We start from the raw sequence: 20,569 nt of genomic DNA, 5'->3' as shown, positions 1-20,569 counted from the left end.
GAAATAGTTCCGCGCGTGGAACGACTAAATCTTAGCAAGTGTACGTGCGGCTCAAAGGCTCCAAAGGTAAAACGAGCGGCACATGCACTGTGGGGAGTATGTTAAGATACAACCATAGAAGTCAAGTATATTTCTATGACTTTATACTTTTTAAGCTTGTAGAGTTGATTATACCTCGATTTCGGTTGGCGCCACGTGGGTGGTTTTCAAGCACGTTTTGTTGTATTACTTTCTTGACTATTTTAAACCATAGTTTTATTCTCATATTTTGAAGATAGGCAAGCTATTAGCTGTATTGGTGCTTTATGTCAGTTACTGCTAGAGTACAAGATTCAACTGGTTCGTCCAGGACCATTTTACCCATGACGTCAATGGATACGATTACTTTCGTCTGAACAACGACTGCGAGGGTCCCTACGGAGGGGAGAGGTTACGTGATATGTTTTTGCGTACAAACACTTTGCTGCAGACAACAAAATTACATAACTTTATTTTAAACATCTGCAGAGTTTTAGCAGTAATCACATCATCCTATCGTGTCAAATCATAGACAGTGTATTTCATCTGAATAAATAAAAGAGTTGCCCTAACTAAAAGCTTTTCTGAAGTTTTATGAAATTTGACCCTTGTTGTGAACCTTAGCACATAAGCGATATTCTAGTCGAGTGAAGGGACAGCTGAGAAGGTATCCCTGTCAAGAAATGTAACCTGATCCTCTGATCCACTGACATTGCGCCAATGTCAGCTTTCACCCGGAAGATCATGCTGACACATGGGGGCCTCTGTGATTAAGGTGGTTAGCACGTCAGCGCGGCGTAAAGACTCAGCAGCCTGTCAGCAATGCCGGCGCTGTGAGTTCAAGTCCAGTTCAGACTGACTTCGTCTCCGTCCGTACGTGGATAGTTCTTCCAGCAACCTGCCAGTGGATTTTCCCCGGGTTTCCTCCTAATATAACGCTGATCGTCGTCGTAAAATGGGAAATATTTTTGAGTGCATTTTTGAGTCCATGAAATAACTGAATGAATAAATAAATAGATAAATATTTACTAACACAATGGCATCCGTGGCCTACCGGCTAGTGTGCTAAAGTAGGGCGATGAACCAAAAGCCTCTCACCAATGCGGTCGCTGCCCATCTCGTGCTTGCTGCCTCTCCGGTTGTATGTGGAAAGGCGTTCCAGCAACTTGCGGATGGTCATGGATTTTCTCTGGCTTCTGTACGGTTTCTTCCTGTATAAGTGAAATATTCTTGAGTACGGCGTAATACACAAGTCACTTAAATAAATATTTCCACATATAGAGTGGGTCTAGTAGTTACACACGCCTATCTTTCAATCGTTGGCACACACGGGGTGCGGGCTCAAACCCGGCTTTAGAAAGGGACTTTGTCCACTCTCGGGATTTTGCTGACAACAGGTGATCGACAACGCTTGTGTCCGTGGCTGTTTGCACAGTCTTAGGTTCTTCGTGTCTTCCACCAATATAGTGTGCACATGTGTATGTCACATCCGGGGAACTTGCCCAAGATATGTGGTTTAGATAGGGCTCGTCGAATTCCTCCACCGCTCTTTTATCTAGCGCTGCTTCACTGAGACGCCTTACCGAAGGCAAGTAAGCAGCCACGCCCGAGCCATTATACTGATACGGTTCGACCTTCTTCCTGAACACCAAGGGAGCTAACCAACTGAATCATGGAGGACCCTCTTTTACTATATAGCAACGTCTGTGTTAACACTCTGTTCCAGCAGTTCAGTTTAAAATTGATCTTTCACCAAACATTTCTGACTTGGTAGTGGTGGATCATAGCATGAGAGTGTATTCAGGAGATCATCTCTTCCAATTTACTCATTTAATCATGTTACTTAATTGCTATTTTGCTAGAACGTAATAGAGAGGTCTCATCGTTTCAGTTTATATGCAACCGCACTATTCCATATGCAACTGCAATACAATCACCGTTATTTATTCATTGTCAATGTGATTCTAAATGGCTTTTAGCTGATCTCAGCCAACATAGATGCCAACAGTCCAAAATATAATTTATTTATTCATTTATTTATTTGATTGGTGTTTTACGCCGCACTCAAGACTTTCGCTTATACGATGGAGGCCAGCATTATGGTGGGAGGAAACCTGGCCAAGCCCTGACGAAACACACGACCATCCGCAGGCTGCTGGCAGACCTTCCGACGTTCGGCCGGAGAGGAAGCCAGCATGAGCTGGACGAACTCACAGAGGCCACATTGGTGAGAGGCTCCTGGGTCATTAAGCTGCGCTAGCGCGCTAACCAATTGAGCCACGGGGGCCGTCGTCGATAATATAACGTTATTATACATAGCGATATTATGGACTGTATAATCTAGAGCAGATTAGTGCACAGCAAGTCACCTCCATCCGAAGGGGCCAGAGATCCACAAATCCCCCTGCATCTCCAAGCCCGGTATTGAACCTGCAGCTCCTTCATTGCCATGCTGCGGTTTTCAGTAAGGAAGTATGTCATGTAGACCTAGCAAATGAATAAAGGGTGGCATAGTTTATTCCATGCAGTGCGGTTTCAACAACCCATAAACCTGACCGGTGCTGATAAGTGAAAAGGTTTTGAACACACCGTCAAACACTAATCAATGAAACCACGCCGTATGCTGAGAATAAGTCCAAGGATTCGCTTTGAACGCGCATGAATTCGTTTCAGGTAATTGCTATCACGAGTGGACGGCGGACGGACAAACATGCTTTAATATTTGTCGCTGATAACCTTGGGTCTGGCGGGTGTTGTTCAGCCGGGTGAAGCCTTATTGCTTTTGATACTACCCCTGTGAGCATACTTAATAAAAAAAGGATGATCCCGACAGACACTGACGTCATAAATAATGGTCTTTATTTGACAAAACAAAAACGCAAAATAAATATGCAAAGGATTTAGCGTGTGGGAAAATCTTACAGCAACCAGCTTATGGTCGTGGTTTTCCCCCGGTCTCTGCTCGGTTTCTTCCCGTCATAATGCTGGTGACTGCAGTAAACGGGGTTTATTCTTCAGTGCGGCGTAAACATTAATCAAACAAATAAATAAAAGATCTGATGCAATACCGACAGCACCATTATTTGGTATAAAGTCTGATGAGATCAGTACAACTCAGATACAATCATTGGCATGCATTGTAGAAAGTACGACTAGGAAGTCCCGCCACACCTGCGGCAACTGTAGAATGATTTCAGAACTCAATTATCTCCCAGTATCACCGCCAGGTATTCCGAGGTGAAAACTGACCAATAAGATATCTCGTTACATGCGGCAAATCCACGAAGAGTAACAAAGATTCTGATTGCTGTGTGGTTGTCATGGGCACCCTCCTCGTTGCAGTAAGATGTGGTACAACCAGATACCCACGTCTGAAGGAAAAAGAACATATTACTACATTAATTCTTTAAAGTATCACAGGTGTCATTAAATAGGTCAGTGTCTTCTTCACAATATCTTGTTCTTTTCATTAATTTTTTAAATATTTACAGAAATATTTCACACCCACAGTAATTTTAAAATTGTTTCAGAAAAGAGCGTTGCTCGCCTTTATATTTGTTTTCTTATCCGCCCTACAACCCACGGTATGTCTCGTACATTGCTCAGGAACCACTCACCATTTATCCACGCGGACAGTGGTGATCTTATCGGCGATGTCGCTGAAAGCTTTGGCTGTCTGGCACACGGATTGGTCTGTGAACAACAGAGAAATACAAATGTCATTATATGCAATACACATGGACAAGACTTACAAATAAGAAGCCGTAATGACCCAAGAGTCTTTCGGCAATGCGGTCGCTGTCCAGCACACGCTGTCTACCTCTCCGGCCGTATGTGGGAAGGTCTTCCAGCAACCTGTGGATGGTCGTGGATTTCTCCCGGGATTTGCCCGGTTGTGAAATTGTCCTTTCTGAAGTGGAAAAGTCTGTTCCTGATTACATATTGCAATGTTATGAATAGTCCATGCTTAAATTACTCTGGGGACAATATCCAGTCATACCCAGTCATTACACTCCAGGTTACTTCCGTTGTCAGGATGTGATGTCAGAAAAACATACAGGTTTGTTGTATGAAAAGATGGAGACTATACATTTGTTGCAAACCTATTTCACCCAGAGATCACAAAAACACTGCCGTAAAAATACACTGTTAGGTGTTAAACTTGACAATCTCCACTCTCCACTAATGTTAAAGGCGTAGGAGATTTTAGCAAGCTTCCCACTAAACTGGGAAATGGTCAACAACTCCGTGTAGTAGGATCCGTCTGTTGTGACGTAAATGTGTCACTTTGAGAAGGGACACCATCTTTAACAAGAAAAATTGACCAACTAGGATCGAGATAACCATGATCTGTGGAGTGTCTTAAGTAGGGTCAGCAGGTCATATCTACCTGTGAGTAGACACACAGTCTACCTGGAGTGTCAGGCGTCTACCTTTAGCTGTCGTCGACAAAATAGACAGGCCTCAAATAATAAATATTCTCTTCAATGAGTCTTAAGGTTGATGAGTCGTTTTTATTATAGACAAGGTGTATTCGAAATCATTGTATCTGTTATGATGAGCTTTCTAGAAATTGGTAAATTGTGCAGCCGAAAGGGTGACAAAGCACAAAATCGTTTTTATCTAAAAACGTGTATTTGTCAATTGTGTCAAGGTAATGAAATAGTTTTGGCATCTATTTGACATTCGCCGTGTGTGGGAAGGTCTGGCAGCAACCTGCAGATGGTCATGGGTTTCCCCCGGGCTCCGCCCGGTTTCCTCCCACCATAATGCTGGCCACAATCGTATAAGTGAAATATTCTTCAGTACGGCGTAAAACACCAATCAAATAAATAAATAAATCTATTTGACATTCTTTATCAGGACTTTGTTATTTCATTAACGAGCATTTTGATGACATTTAACTTTTTCGAAGCTGTGGTTAATGATGTGTTGTGTTATTTTCCCAGTTTTTTTTTTACGTATATACACCTAAAGCCATCTGACTGAAAAAAAACTTTTTAAGGAGATGATGCCTTGTTTCATATATTCATTAAAATAAAAGACTTATTGCTTTTACATAGTTCGCCTTTTCCCCTGGGAATGTCAGTAGCCATTTGCTATAGAATGTCGAACTACGCACGTACCTGGAACCTATTCTCCTGCTTCGTAAGGACCAAAGTCTTGGAAACGTACAGTAAGAGTTTGACTTGTTTTACTTAATGTTTGTCTTCACCTTAAGTATTTGTCGCCATCAACCTAAACCACGTGTAAACTTCATTAAGACCAGTCAGTGTTACCTTTGCTAAGATAGCTCTAGCTTAACTTAGTAATTTGTAAGTGTACTCAAGAAAAATATAAATGCAATTTTAGATTTTTAGTTTTTCTTTCAGTATTAAATAACGTATTAACTCAACAATTAGCATAGGCATCCATAATCAGTTGTGGTGTTAATTTGCACCAGATTTTCACATTTACGGGCAAAATCCAGGAGCTACATGTATATTAGGGTGAAAACAAAGTGGTCGGTAATCACAGTTCACAGCACTCAGTATCGAGTGTGTCAACCGTTAGCATCACGAAGAGCGTGGACTGTGATTACCGACTACTCTGTTTTCACGCTGACATAGCTCCTGGATTATTGTCTTAACACGTGAAGTTCTGGTGCAAATTGAAGCCACAATTAATAGAGAATACTAGCCCTAATTGTTGAGTTAACGCGCTATTTAATACTCAGAGAAATCAATATAAAATTGCTTCCAATGTATATATATTTGTCAGGCATAAAATGTTAAAGCACGTTGTAAATGTACTTCGGGTGCTGACCAGTGCTGATCGTGTAACCGGAAATGACCACCAAGGTGTGCATCAAGAGTATGAGGTTGAAGCTAAGATGACACTAAGCTTATTAGGCCTCCCAAAGAAAAAAAATGTCCAAATACATGCAGCTGTCAACTATGCATTGTATATTAATTGCAAAGAGAGCAATCTATGGCCACGGTCCTGTTTTGTTGAGATAAATGAACCTCCGACTTCGACTTTCTTTGGGAGTGGCCAAAAAGCCTTATAATATAAAAATTTGAAGATATACTGGAAAAAATGTATTGTGTGAAACGTCGTTCTCAACAATTACATTAAGACAAAGTCCGTCGTGTTAGTCATTATGGCCTAGAAACAGCGTGAGACGTATCCGAGTAAGTCGACGAATCCGGTCTCAACGAACGATGTGAGACATTATCTGAGTCAGTCGAGAGAATTTAATCTCAAGGAACGACGTGAGACAGTATGTAAGTAAGTCAAAGAATCCCGCCTCATGGAACAGTGTGAGATGTTATCTGAGTAAGTCGACAAATCCGGTCTCAACGAATGATGTGAGACATTATCTGAGTCAGTCGAGAGAATTTAATCTCAAGGAACGACGTGACATTATGTAAGTAAGTCAAAGAATCCCGCCTCATGGAACAGTGTGAAATGTTATCTGAGTAAGTCGACAAATCCGGCCTCAACGAACGATGTGAGACATTATCTAAGTCAATCGAGAGAATTTAATCTCAAAGAACGACGTGAGACAGTATGTAAGTAAGTCAAAGAATCCCGCCTCATGGAACAGTGTGAGATGTTATCTGAGTAAGTCGACAAATCCGGCCTCAACGAACGATGTGAGACATTATCTGAGTCAGTCGAGAGAATTTAATCTCAAAGAACGACGTGAGACAGTATGTAAGTAAGTCAAAGAATTCCGCCTCATGGAACAATATGAGATGTTATCTGAGTAAGTCGACAAATCCGGCCTCAACGAACGATGTGAGACATTATCTGAGTCAGTCGAGAGAATTTAATCTCAAGGAACGACGTTTGACAGTATGTAAGTAAGTCAAAGAATCCCGCCTCATGGAACAGTGTGAGATGTTATCTGAGCAAGTCGACAAATCCGGCCTCAACGAACGATGTGAGACATTATCTAAGTCAATCGAGAGAATTTAATCTCAAAGAACGACGTGAGACAGTATGTAAGTAAGTCAAAGAATCCCGCCTCATGGAAGAGTGTGAGATGTTATCTGAGTAAGTCGACGAATCCGGCCTCAACGAACGATGTGAGACATTATCTGAGACAGTCGAGAGAATTTAATCTCAAAGAACGACGTGAGACAGTATGTAAGTAAGTCAAAGAATCCCGCCTCATGGAACAGTGTGAGATGTTATCTGAGTAAGTCGACGAATCCGACCTCAACGAACGATGTGAAACATTATCTCAGTCAGTCGAGAGAATTTAATCTCAAAGAACGACGTGAGACAGTATGTAAGTAAGTCAAAGAATCCCGCCTCATGGAACAGTGTGAGATGTTATCTGAGTAAGTCGACGAATCCGGTCTCAACAAACGATGTGAGACATTATCTAAGTCAGTTGAGAGAATTTAATCTCAAAGAACGACGTGAGACAGTATGTAAGTAAGTCAAAGAGTCCCGCCTCATGGAACAGTGTGAGATGTTATCTGAGTAAGTCGACGAATCCGGTCTCAACGAACGATGTGAGACATTATCTGAGACAGTCGAGAGAATTTAATCTCAAGGAACGACGTGAGACAGTATGTAAGTAAGTCAAAGAATCCCGCCTCATGGAACAGTGTGAGGTGTTATGTGAGAAAGTCGACAAATCCGACCTCAACGAACGGTGTGAGACATTATCTGAGTCAGTCGAGAGAATTTAATCTCAAGGAACGACGTGAGACAGTATGTAAGTAAGTCAAAGAATCCCGCCTCATGGAACAGTGTGAGATGTTATCTGAGTAACTCGACAAATCCGGCCTCAACGAACGATGTGAGACATTATCTGAGTCAGTCGAAGACTTTAATCTTAAGGAACGGCGTGAGACATCCAGATTAATCGAGAAAGGAAACGATCACGACAAATATAACGTCATAAATAATGTTTTATTTGACACAATAAAGACAGAAAAATATATATTTAAATCACAATACTGACAGCACCATATTTGGTAAAAAGATTGATAACCTTCTGCAGATCTCAAAAAGAATGGTTGGCATACGCTATAGACCGTATCAACACTAACTCAAGCCATTCCAAGGGCTCCTGAGATCCTCAGTTATCGCCCATCAACATCGCTAAGTAAACCAGGATGAAAATTTCCCAGTAGGAAAATTCGTTACTAGCTGCAGATCCAAGGAGGGTAACGGAGAATCTGATTGCTGAGTGGTTGTCATGGGCAACTTCTTCGTTACAGTATGATGTGGTACAGCAAGATATACACGTCTGAAAACAGAAGCAACAGAGATACATCAGTTCCATAACACATCAGAAATGTCATTGATTCGATCAGTGAATTCTTCATACTTTTTGTTGTTTTCATTATTCATTACTTTACGCTAATGTTTTATCTCTACCAAAAAAGTTCTGGTTGCCTCAGAAAAGGCTGTTGCGTACCTTTGTATGTGGTGTTTTGTCCGTCCTACAGCCAACATCGTGTCTCGTACATTTCTCAGGAGCCACACACTGTTTATCCACGCGAAGGCTGGCGACCTGACCGGTGACGTCACTGAAAGTGTGAACTGTCTGGCATACGGACTGGTCTGAAATCAAAAGACAGATACCACTGTCAAATTATGTGCTGCGCATGCAGAAAGAGAACTCTGCAGTAATATCCACGGCCAACATTACTTGGGCACTATGTTCTGGGGTGTGTTAAAATGAGGATTGAAATCAGTGGTGTGATCCTGTATGCCATTTCAGTGTGTATGTTAGAGATGAAAAAGGTGTCTGTATTTACACAACGGAATTTTGAGTTGGGCAATAGTGTTTGTTTCTTCCACTTCCAGATTAGACATTAGCATGCTCTGGATAATCCATATTTAACATACCCTGGGGACAATACCTGTCGGGTGCCCAGTTATTACACTCCAGGTTACTTCCCTTGTTAGGACACGTCCAGCACGTGATGCCTGAAAACCACAAAGCATTATTGGTGGAAAAACATAGATGATGTGATTATAGACATTTTATTCGTTACAAACGTCTTTCAACCACAGAGCAAAGTCTTACAAACACCTGAAAGTATACTGTATGTCTTTAGAGAAGAGATTTATAATTTTTAAAGACTTTATTCGGTTTGAAACATTTCTTCTTCGAGACCATCGTTTTGGAAACCATTTTATGTGTAAGTCCCAGCAACCCATCCTCCCTCTACACAATGACTAAAAGTTTGCTAACGTACAAGCAGGAAATTTTATATTTTTACATGATGTACAGTTCCACCTTTATTCATTTTTCTGTGACAAACTTCCAGTGTAAACTTCATCACGAAAATGACTCGTCTGTGTTCACAATGATTACTAATATATCGTGTGTGTTATGAATTGTGGCCTAACCTGATAATTCCACAGTAATACGTCAAAGCGTTTTGAAAGTGCTATAATACTTACGTTTCTCTTCCACACTGACTGTGTAAGCGGAAATCAACACGAAAGCTTGCAAGAGGAGAAAGACGCTGACTGGAAGAGCCATGCCTTTGGAAGAAGATACGAGATGATTGTCTGTTAACAGACCCTTTATGTTGATGTGTTTTCTAACGGTGAATCACTGGTAACTTCTTAAGTTTGTAACTGTTCAAGTTAGTTATTCTGGTATAACCCAGACAAGGTATACAGATATAAGCCGGAGTGCTCCAGTCAGTGTATATTATGTCAAAAGTGGAAAGTCGAATGTCTGACGAGATCTAGGCACATATTTATATTTGACGTAATGTTTGATCACGTGATGTAAAACGGTAGGTGTTAAGCCTGCCAATCCTAGCTCTCCACTGGTGTTAAAGGCGGGGAAGATTTAAGAAAGCTTGTGAAAAGTCAGAGAAGTGGCGGAAATCTCCCGGTGGTAAGAGCAGCCTGGTGTGACGTAATGGTGTCACTTTAAGAAGGGATTTCAGCATTAACAAGAACAACTGGTCAGCATGGTGTACACAGTCATTTAGCTGGTTTAGGACACTCATGGGGTAATCATTGAGAGCGACTTTTACCTTTTGATTTCAGCAATGAAAATGTGTATATACTGAAATCATTAAAGATCATCTGAAGACAAAGGGAGAGAACCGTCACAATGTACCTACCTGTATACGTCTGTCCTCAGCTGTCGAGGGCACAAGAGATAGTCCTTATCTTAATGGGTATTTATTTCAGACTCTTCAATTTGATGGTTACGTTGTTTATATTGTAGATAAAATGTACTTAAGTTAAATTATTATAACAAGTTTTTAAAAAACAAATATTTTAACTTCTATTTGACTTTTTTTTGTCCGGATTGTTTTAATTTAATTAGTTGACATTTAATAACACCGAAACACAAAGAAGTTTTCGCCAGCCTGTGGCCGAGATCTGTCACTCCTTTCTTCAATTTCATTCTTCTTTTAAAGCCTTTTAAGAATAAACAGTGGCGGAAGTGGCAATGATTTAAATATGTGAGTAAATAAAATCGCCACCTAACCGAAAAAAACTTTTGCATAAATAAGTAGAGCTTATCACAATATTGTGTGTGATAATTAAGCACAAGATGTGCTTTCCGAGATTTAAAACCAGTACAATGCTAAATTCTTGCCCCTTTTAGGCTTTCTTGGTGACATTTATGCCATGCGGTCTACTTTCGATAGAGAATCCAAGAAGCACTTCTGATAGACAAATGATCAAGAAAAGCAATCACAGTCCAATTGCACTGAATTGATACTGCCCTCTACGATTTGTCAGATTTGTCGCTTAATCCGTCCACACTTGATACTGCACTAATGCTTTCTATCCCTCCTACAGAAGAAAACATGGGGAATCTGCCGTTAGCTACATCAAAATGCACTAATCGGGTAACGATTAACAGTAATTTGGAGTGGGCGACAAGTTAAGTTACCTTCCCGGGTAAAGAACGAGTGGTGGTACACAGAAGCCAGAGTGCCAAAGACAGTGTCCTACAAGTGAAAACTAAGCACCATATTTATACACAAGGTAAAATATGGTCAGGTGACCTCAAACGGGAGGTGTTAATGCTGACAATCCCCACTCCTCACTGGTGTTTAATGGCGGGTGAGATTTTCATGAGCTTCAGAGAAAACCTGGAAATGGACAACATCTCCGTGTGGTAGGAGCATCCTGGTGTGATGTAATGGTGCCACCCTGAGAAAGGATTCCAGCTTTGGTAGGAACAATTGATCAGCGGGGTAGTATATGTGCATTTAACTGGTTTTGGTCACTTATGGTGTAAACGTTGGGAGTGGCTTTTACTTTTTGACCTCACCAGTGACAAGGGTGTTTATTTGGGAAATCATTGAGGATAATCCGAGGACAAAGGGAGAGAAGCGAGATCTGTTGGGGTTCCTTAATAAATCATATCTCCCTGTGAGTAGAATCACAATCTACCTTAGCAGTCGTGGACAAAACAGATAGTCCTCAAACTAATGAGTATTCACTTCAAAGAGTCTTAAGATTTATGGCTGGGTTTTATTGTAGATAAATTGTATTTGAAATCATTAAAATTTATATGACGAGTTTTATAGAAGTTGGTAAATAGGATAGCTGGAAAGGTAACAAAGCACAAAATCTATTTTTTAAACGTGCTCAATTAACTGAGGACAAAGGGAGAGAAGCGAGATCTGTTGGGGGTGTTTTAATTGACTAAACACGTGTAATTGTCAATTGTGTCGAAATTGATCTGTTTGACTCATGAGCAGTTGTTTTAATTAAAGTATTTAATGATGCCGGGACACAAAAAACTCTTTCCCAGTTTGAGACCAATAGTGTGGATTTCTTATTTTTGCTTTTAATTCTTTTTTCTTACGGATATTACAAATCTAAACATATCTGGGGAAAGGAAAACTATAAACATCCGTTTGGAAAAAAATGATAATGAGAAAAGTTGGTTTTATTATATATTCAACAGAATGAAACTTTCCTCCTTTTCCCCTAATGCTTTACCTTTTTACAATTTTGGGGTGAATATTTGACTTTTTCCACGAGAATGTCAGTAGCTAAGAATGACCATGTGGAGGGCAACGTCATATTGTGTGCTAGAGAAATACCGAGTCATGAAGCGTCTTCAGAAACATTAAGATACGTTATATCCCTTTGTAAGTTTTGCCTGGGACATTCACGTCCTGGCTTCTGTGTTTAGTAGAATGCAAGAGGTATTTTAGGTAGGAAAATGAATATGAGAAGTAAATACTGCTCAGTTGCACGAGATTCATGGTGTCTTACAAATCGCCTTTCTTGCCATATCCGTTATTGAATGCCATATCCACTTGAGATGACACTAATGTTTTCTGTCCCTCCCATGGAAGCAAAAAAATGTTCCCCTCAATTACATTGAAAAGATCTAAACGAATGAAACTAACAGTGGCAAAATTCCGAGGAACGACGTGAGACAGTATGTAAGTAAGTCAAAGAATCCCGCCTCATGGAACAGTGTGAGATGTTATCTGAGTAAGTCGAAGAATCCGGTCTCAACGAACGATGTGAGACATTATCTAAGTCAGTCGAGAGAATTTAATCTCAAGGAACGACGTGAGACAGTATGTAAGTAAGTCAAAGAGTCCCGCCTCATGGAACAATGTGAGATGTTATCTGAGTAAGTCGACGAATCCGGTTTCAACGAACGGTGTGAGACATTGTCTGAGTCAGTCGAGAGAATTTAATCTCAAGGAACGACGTGAGACAGTATGTAAGTAAGTCAAAGAATCCCGCCTCATGGAAGAGTGTGAGATGTTATCTGAGGAAGTCGACGAATCCGGTTTCAACGAACGGTGTAAAACATTATCTAAGTCATTCGAAGACTTTAATCTTAAGGAACGACGTGAGACATCCAGATTAATCCAGAAAGGCAACGATCACGACAAATATGACGTCATCAATAATGTTTTATTTGACACAATAAAGACAGAAAAATATATATTTAAATCACAATACTGACAGCACCATATTTGGTAAAAAGATTGATAACCTTCTGCAGATCTCAAAAAGAATGGTTGGCATACGCTATAGACCGTATCAACACTAACTCAAGCCATTCCAAGGGCTCCTGAGTTCCTCAGTTATCGCCCATCAACATCGCTAAGTAAACCAGGATGAAAATTTCCCAGTAGGAAAATTCGTTACTAGCTGCAGATCCAAGGAGGGTAACGGAGAATCTGATTGCTGAGTGGTTGTCATGGGCAACTTCTTCGTTACAGTATGATGTGGTACAGCAAGATATACACGTCTGAAAACAGAAGCAACAGAGATACATCAGTTCCATAACACATCAGAAATGTCATTGATTCGATCAGTGAATTCTTCATACTTTTTGTTGTTTTCATTATTCATTACTTTACGCTAATGTTTTATCTCTACCAAAAAAGTTCTGGTTGCCTCAGAAAAGGCTGTTGCGTACCTTTGTATGTGGTGTTTTGTCCGTCCTACAGCCAACATCGTGTCTCGTACATTTCTCAGGAGCCACACACTGTTTATCCACGCGAAGGCTGGCGACCTGACCGGTGACGTCACTGAAAGTGTGAACTGTCTGGCATACGGACTGGTCTGAAATCAAAAGACAGATACCACTGTCAAATTATGTGCTGCGCATGCAGAAAGAGAACTCTGCAGTAATATCCACGGCCAACATTACTTGGGCACTATGTTCTGGGGTGTGTTAAAATGAGGATTGAAATCAGTGGTGTGATCCTGTATGCCATTTCAGTGTGTATGTTAGAGATGAAAAAGGTGTCTGTATTTACACAACGGAATTTTGAGTTGGGCAATAGTGTTTGTTTCTTCCACTTCCAGATTAGACATTAGCATGCTCTGGATAATCCATATTTAACATACCCTGGGGACAATACCTGTCGGGTGCCCAGTTATTACACTCCAGGTTACTTCCCTTGTTAGGACACGTCCAGCACGTGATGCCTGAAAACCACAAAGCATTATTGGTGGAAAAACATAGATGATGTGATTATAGACATTTTATTCGTTACAAACGTCTTTCAACCACAGAGCAAAGTCTTACAAACACCTGAAAGTATACTGTATGTCTTTAGAGAAGAGATTTATAATTTTTAAAGACTTTATTCGGTTTGAAACATTTCTTCTTCGAGACCATCGTTTTGGAAACCATTTTATGTGTAAGTCCCAGCAACCCATCCTCCCTCTACACAATGACTAAAAGTTTGCTAACGTACAAGCAGGAAATTTTATATTTTTACATGATGTACAGTTCCACCTTTATTCATTTTTCTGTGACAAACTTCCAGTGTAAACTTCATCACGAAAATGACTCGTCTGTGTTCACAATGATTACTAATATATCGTGTGTGTTATGAATTGTGGCCTAACCTGATAATTCCACAGTAATACGTCAAAGCGTTTTGAAAGTGCTATAATACTTACGTTTCTCTTCCACACTGACTGTGTAAGCGGAAATCAACACGAAAGCTTGCAAGAGGAGAAAGACGCTGACTGGAAGAGCCATGCCTTTGGAAGAAGATACGAGATGATTGTCTGTTAACAGACCCTTTATATTGATGTGTTTTCTAACGGTGAATCACTGGTAACTTCTTAAGTTTGTAACTGTTCAAGTTAGTTATTCTGGTATAACCCAGACAAGGTATACAGATATAAGCCGGAGTGCTCCAGTCAGTGTATATTATGTCAAAAGTGGAAAGTCGAATGTCTGACGAGATCTAGGCACATATTTATATTTGACGTAATGTTTGATCACGTGATGTAAAACGGTAGGTGTTAAGCCTGACAATCCTAGCTCTCCACTGGTGTTAAAGGCGGGGAAGATTTAAGAAAGCTTGTGAAAAGTCAGAGAAGTGGCGGAAATCTCCCGGTGGTAAGAGCAGCCTGGTGTGACGTAATGGTGTCACTTTAAGAAGGGATTTCAGCATTAACAAGAACAACTGGTCAGCATGGTGTACACAGTCATTTAGCTGGTTTAGGACACTCATGGGGTAATCATTGAGAGCGACTTTTACCTTTTGATTTCAGCAATGAAAATGTGTATATACTGAAATCATTAAAGATCATCTGAAGACAAAGGGAGAGAACCGTCACAATGTACCTACCTGTATACGTCTGTCCTCAGCTGTCGAGGGCACAAGAGATAGTCCTTATCTTAATGGGTATTTATTTCAGACTCTTCAATTTGATGGTTACGTTGTTTATATTGTAGATAAAATGTACTTAAGTTAAATTATTATAACAAGTTTTTAAAAAACAAATATTTTAACTTCTATTTGACTTTTTTTTGTCCGGATTGTTTTAATTTAATTAGTTGACATTTAATAACACCGAAACACAAAGAAGTTTTCGCCAGCCTGTGGCCGAGATCTGTCACTCCTTTCTTCAATTTCATTCTTCTTTTAAAGCCTTTTAAGAATAAACAGTGGCGGAAGTGGCAATGATTTAAATATGTGAGTAAATAAAATCGCCACCTAACCGAAAAAAACTTTTGCATAAATAAGTAGAGCTTATCACAATATTGTGTGTGATAATTAAGCACAAGATGTGCTTTCCGAGATTTAAAACCAGTACAATGCTAAATTCTTGCCCCTTTTAGGCTTTCTTGGTGACATTTATGCCATGCGGTCTACTTTCGATAGAGAATCCAAGAAGCACTTCTGATAGACAAATGATCAAGAGAAGCAATCACAGTCCAATTGCACTGAATTGATACTGCCCTCTACGATTTGTCAGATTTGTCGCTTAATCCGTCCACACTTGATACTGCACTAATGCTTTCTATCCCTCCTACAGAAGAAAACATGGGGAATCTGCCGTTAGCTACATCAAAATGCACTAATCGGGTAACGATTAACAGTAATTTGGAGTGGGCGACAAGTTAAGTTACCTTCCCGGGTAAAGAACGAGTGGTGGTACACAGAAGCCAGAGTGCCAAAGACAGTGTCCTACAAGTGAAAACTAAGCACCATATTTATACACAAGGTAAAATATGGTCAGGTGACCTCAAACGGGAGGTGTTAATGCTGGCAATCCCCACTCCTCACTGGTGTTTAATGGCGGGTGAGATTTTCATGAGCTTCAGAGAAAACCTGGAAATGGACAACATCTCCGTGTGGTAGGAGCATCCTGGTGTGATGTAATGGTGCCACCCTGAGAAAGGATTCCAGCTTTGGTAGGAACAATTGATCAGCGGGGTAGTATATGTGCATTTAACTGGTTTTGGTCACTTATGGTGTAAACGTTGGGAGTGGCTTTTACTTTTTGACCTCACCAGTGACAAGGGTGTTTATTTGGGAAATCATTGAGGATAATCCGAGGACAAAGGGAGAGAAGCGAGATCTGTTGGGGTTCCTCAATAAATCATATCTCCCTGTGAGTAGAATCACAATCTACCTTAGCAGTCGTGGACAAAACAGATAGTCCTCAAACTAATGAGTATTCACTTCAAAGAGTCTTAAGATTTATGGCTGGGTTTTATTGTAGATAAATTGTATTTGAAATCATTAAAATTTATATGACGAGTTTTATAGAAGTTGGTAAATAGGATAGCTGGAAAGGTAACAAAGCACAAAATCTATTTTTTAAACGTGCTCAATTAACTGAGGACAAAGGGAGAGAAGCGAGATCTGTTGGGGGTGTTTTAATTGACTAAACACGTGTAATTGTCAATTGTGTCGAAATTGATCTGTTTGACTCATGAGCAGTTGTTTTAATTAAAGTATTTAATGATGCCGGGACACAAAAAACTCTTTCCCAGTTTGAGACCAATAGTGTGGATTTCTTATTTTTGCTTTTAATTCTTTTTTCTTACGGATATTACAAATCTAAACATATCTGGGGAAAGGAAAACTATAAACATCCGTTTGGAAAAAAATGATAATGAGAAAAGTTGGTTTTATTATATATTCAACAGAATGAAACTTTCCTCCTTTTCCCCTAATGCTTTACCTTTTTACAATTTTGGGGTGAATATTTGACTTTTTCCACGAGAATGTCAGTAGCTAAGAATGACCATGTGGAGGGCAACGTCATATTGTGTGCTAGAGAAATACCGAGTCATGAAGCGTCTTCAGAAACATTAAGATACGTTATATCCCTTTGTAAGTTTTGCCTGGGACATTCACGTCCTGGCTTCTGTGTTTAGTAGAATGCAAGAGGTATTTGAGGTAGGAAAATGAATATGAGAAGTAAATGCTGCTCAGTTGCACGAGATTCATGGTGTCTTACAAATCAGCTTTGTTGCCATATCCGTTATTGAATGCCATATCCACTTGAGATGACACTAATGTTTTCTGTCCCTCCCATGGAAGCAAAAAAATGTTCCCCTCAATTACATTGAAAAGATCTAAACGAATGAAACTAACAGTGGCAAAATTCCGAGTAACGACGTGAGACAGTATGTAAGTAAGTCAAAGAATCCCGCCTCATGGAACAGTGTGAGATGTTATCTGAGTAAGTCGAAGAATCCGGCCTCAACGAACGATGTGAGACATTATCTAAGTCAGTCGAGAGAATTTAATCTCAAGGAACGACGTGAGACAGTATGTAAGTAAGTCAAAGAATCCCGCCTCATGGAACAATGTGAGATGTTATCTGAGTAAGTCGACGAATCCGGTTTCAACGAACGGTGTGAGACATTGTCTGAGTCAGTCGAGAGAATTTAATCTCAAGGAACGACGTGAGACAGTATGTAAGTAAGTCAAAGAATCCCGCCTCATGGAACAGTGTGAGATGTTATCTGAGTAAGTCGACGAATCCGGTCTCAACGAACGATGTGAGACATTATCTGAGTCAGTCGAAAGAATTTAATCTCAAGGAACGACGTGAGACAGTATGTAAGTAAGTCAAAGAATCCCGCCTCATGGAACAGTGTGAGATGTTATCTGAGTAAGTCGACGAATCCGGTTTCAACGAACGGTGTAAAACATTATCTAAGTCATTCGAAGACTTTAATCTTAAGGAACGACGTGAGACATCCAGATTAATCCAGAAAGGCAACGATCACGACAAATATGACGTCATCAATAATGTTTTATTTGACACAATAAAGACAGAAAAATATATATTGAAAGCACAATACTGACAGCACAATATTTGGTAAAATGATTGATAACCTTCTGCCATTAAAAAGAATGGTTGGCATACGTTATAGACCGTATCAACACTAACTCAAGCCATTCCAACGGCTCCTGAGTTCCTCAGTTATCGCCCATCAACATCGCAAGGTAACCCAGGATGAAGACTGGGCAGTATGAAAGTTTGTTACAAGCTGCAGATCCTAGGAGAGTAATGGAGAATTGGATTGCTGAGTGGTTGTCATGGGCAACTTCTTCGTTACAGTATGATGTGGTACAGCAAGATATACACGTCTGAAAACAGAAGCAACACAGATACATCAGTTCCATAACACATCACAAAAATTAATGTCATTGATTCGATCAGTGAATTCTTCGCAGTTTTTTGTTGTTTTCATTATTCATTACTTTACGCTAATGTTTTACCTCTACAAAAAAATTTCCGGTTGCCTTAGGAAAGGCCGTTGCGTACCTTGTATTTGTTGTTTTGTCCGTCCTACAGCCTACATCATGTCTCGTACATTTCTCAGGAGCCACACACCGTTTATCCACGCGAAGGCTGGCGACTTGACCGGTGACGTCACTGAAAGTGTGGGCTGTCTGGCAAACGGACTGGTCTGAAATGAAAAGACAGATACCACTGTCAAATTATGTGCTGCGCATGCAGAAAGAGAACTCTGCAGTAAACACATCCACGGCCAACATTACTTGGGCACTATGTTCTGTGGTGTGTTAAAATGAGGATTGAAATCAGTGGTGTGATTCTGTATGACATTTCAGTGTGTATGTTAGAGATGAAAAAAGATGTCTGTATTTACACAACGGAATTTTGAGTTGGGCAATAGTGTTTGTTTGTCCTACTTCCAGATTAGACATTAGCATGCTCTGGATAATCCATATTTAACATACCCTGGGGACAATACCTGTCGGGTGCCCAGTTATTACACTCCAGGTTACTTCCCTTGTTAGGACACGTCCAGCACGTGATGCCTGAAAACCACAAAGCATTATTGGTGGAAAAACATAAATGATGTGATTGTAGACATTTTATTCGTTGCAAACGTCTTTCAACCACAGAGCAAAGTCTTACAAACACCTGAAGGTATACTGTATGTCCTTGGAGAAGAGATTTATTATTTTAAAAGATATTATTCGGTTTGAAACTTTTCTTCTTCGAGACCATCGGTTTGGAAACCATTTTATGTGTAAGTCCCAGGAACCCATCCTCCCTCTACACAATGACTAAAAGTTTGCTAACGTACAAGCAGATGATTTTATATTTTTACACGATGTACAGTTACATCTTTATTTATTTTTCTCTGACGAACTTCCATAAGTGTAAACTTCATCACGAAAATGACTCGCCTGTGTTCACAATGATTACTAATATATCGTGTGCTTTATGAATTGTGTCTTAACCTGATAATTCCACAGTAATACGTCAAAGCGTTTTGAAAATGCTATTATACTTACTTTTCTCTTCCACACTGACTGTGTAACCGGAAATGATGACGAAAGCTTGCAAGAGGAGAAAGACGCTGACTGGAAGAGCCATGGCTTTGGAAGAACAGACGAGATGATCGTCTGTTAACAGACTTTTTATGCTGATGTGTTTTCTAACGGTGAATCACTGGTAACTCGGTAAGTTTGTAACAGTTCAAGTTAGTTATTCTGGAATAACCCAGACAAGGTATACAGACATAGGTCGGAGTGCTCCAGGCAGTGTATATTATGTCAAAAGTGGAAAGTCGAATGTCTGACGCGAACTAGGCACATATTTATATTTGACGTAATGTTTGATCACGTGATGTAAAACGGTAGGTGTTAAGCCTGACAATCCTAGCTCTCCACTGGTGTTAAAGGCGGGGAAGAGTTAAGAAAGCTTGTGAAAAGTCTGAGAACTGGCGGAATTCTCCGGGTGGTAAGAGCAGCCTGTAGTGACGTAATGGTGTCACTTTAAGAAGGGATTCCAGCGTAAAAAAAGAACAACTGGTCAGCATGGTGTACACAGTCATTTAGCTAGTTTAGGACACTCATGGGGTAATCATTGACAGTGACTTGTACCTTTTGATTTCAGCATAAAAACGTTGATTATATTGAAATCATTAAAGATAATCTTAAGACAAAGGGAGAGAGCGGTGATTTGTGTGTGTGTAGGGAAGTGGTGGTGGTGGGGGAAGGGGGGGGGCTTAATTACTTCGAGTATGTCAAAATGTACTTGCGGTGTATACGTCTGTCCTCAGCTGTCGAGAGCACAAGAGAGAGATAGTCCTTATCTTAATGGGTATTTACTTCAGACTCTTCAATTTGATGGTTATGTTGTTTATATTGTAGATAAAATGCCCTTAAGTTTATTAAATTATTATGACCAGTTTTCTAAAAAACAAATATTTTAGTTTGCATTTGACTTTTATTGATCAGGATTGTTTTAATTTAATTAATGGACATTTTATAACACCGAAACACAAAGAAGTTTTCGCCATCCTGTGGCCGTGATCTGTCACTCCTTT

General features: G+C 40.1%; 2 protein-coding genes across 2 annotated transcripts; both read right to left on the bottom strand.

Moving 5' to 3' along the window:
• Positions 1 to 13,069: 13,069 nt before the first annotated feature.
• LOC135462549 (ly6/PLAUR domain-containing protein 6B-like) lies at positions 13,070 to 14,488 on the bottom strand. The gene is made up of 4 exons (XM_064739775.1): positions 14,407 to 14,488; positions 13,846 to 13,926; positions 13,412 to 13,557; positions 13,070 to 13,240 (listed from the first exon to the last, which is right to left on the bottom strand). Exons 1-4 carry the CDS (start codon positions 14,486 to 14,488, stop codon positions 13,070 to 13,072), a joined length of 480 nt encoding a protein of 159 aa, XP_064595845.1.
• A 3,694-nt stretch (positions 14,489 to 18,182) lies between these two features.
• LOC135462548 (ly6/PLAUR domain-containing protein 6B-like) lies at positions 18,183 to 19,614 on the bottom strand. Its single transcript, XM_064739774.1, has 4 exons — positions 19,533 to 19,614; positions 18,969 to 19,049; positions 18,567 to 18,676; positions 18,183 to 18,353 (listed from the first exon to the last, which is right to left on the bottom strand). The coding sequence occupies exons 1-4, from the start codon at positions 19,612 to 19,614 to the stop codon at positions 18,183 to 18,185; spliced, it is 444 nt and encodes a 147-aa protein (XP_064595844.1).
• Between the last annotated feature and the right edge of the window lie 955 nt (positions 19,615 to 20,569).

Source organism: Liolophura sinensis, chromosome 2 (genome assembly GCF_032854445.1).
Source record: "Liolophura sinensis isolate JHLJ2023 chromosome 2, CUHK_Ljap_v2, whole genome shotgun sequence".
Classification (NCBI taxonomy): domain Eukaryota; kingdom Metazoa; phylum Mollusca; class Polyplacophora; order Chitonida; family Chitonidae; genus Liolophura; species Liolophura sinensis.
Note: the sequence above shows the minus strand (reverse complement) of the source record. Positions and strands in the feature narration are given on the sequence as shown.

What these genes read in the sequence shown, in the direction of transcription:
- LOC135462549 (XM_064739775.1), bottom strand. Translation starts at nt 14,488, where the DNA reads ATGGCTCTTCCAGTCAGCGTCTTTCTCCTCTTGCAAGCTTTCGTGTTG. An exon ending in CGACAGGTATTGTCCCCAGG is followed by an intron (nt 13,558 to 13,845) that starts GTATGTTAAATA and finishes TTTTGATTTCAG; the next exon opens with ACCAGTCCGTATGCCAGACA. An exon ending in ACAAAACACCACATACAAAG is followed by an intron (nt 13,241 to 13,411) that starts GTACGCAACAGC and finishes TTCTGTTTTCAG; the next exon opens with ACGTGTATATCTTGCTGTAC.
- LOC135462548 (XM_064739774.1), bottom strand. Translation starts at nt 19,614, where the DNA reads ATGGCTCTTCCAGTCAGCGTCTTTCTCCTCTTGCAAGCTTTCGTCATC. An exon ending in AGTCAGTGTGGAAGAGAAAA is followed by an intron (nt 19,050 to 19,532) that starts GTAAGTATAATA and finishes TGTGGTTTTCAG; the next exon opens with GCATCACGTGCTGGACGTGT. An exon ending in AGAAATGTACGAGACATGAT is followed by an intron (nt 18,354 to 18,566) that starts GTAGGCTGTAGG and finishes TTCTGTTTTCAG; the next exon opens with ACGTGTATATCTTGCTGTAC.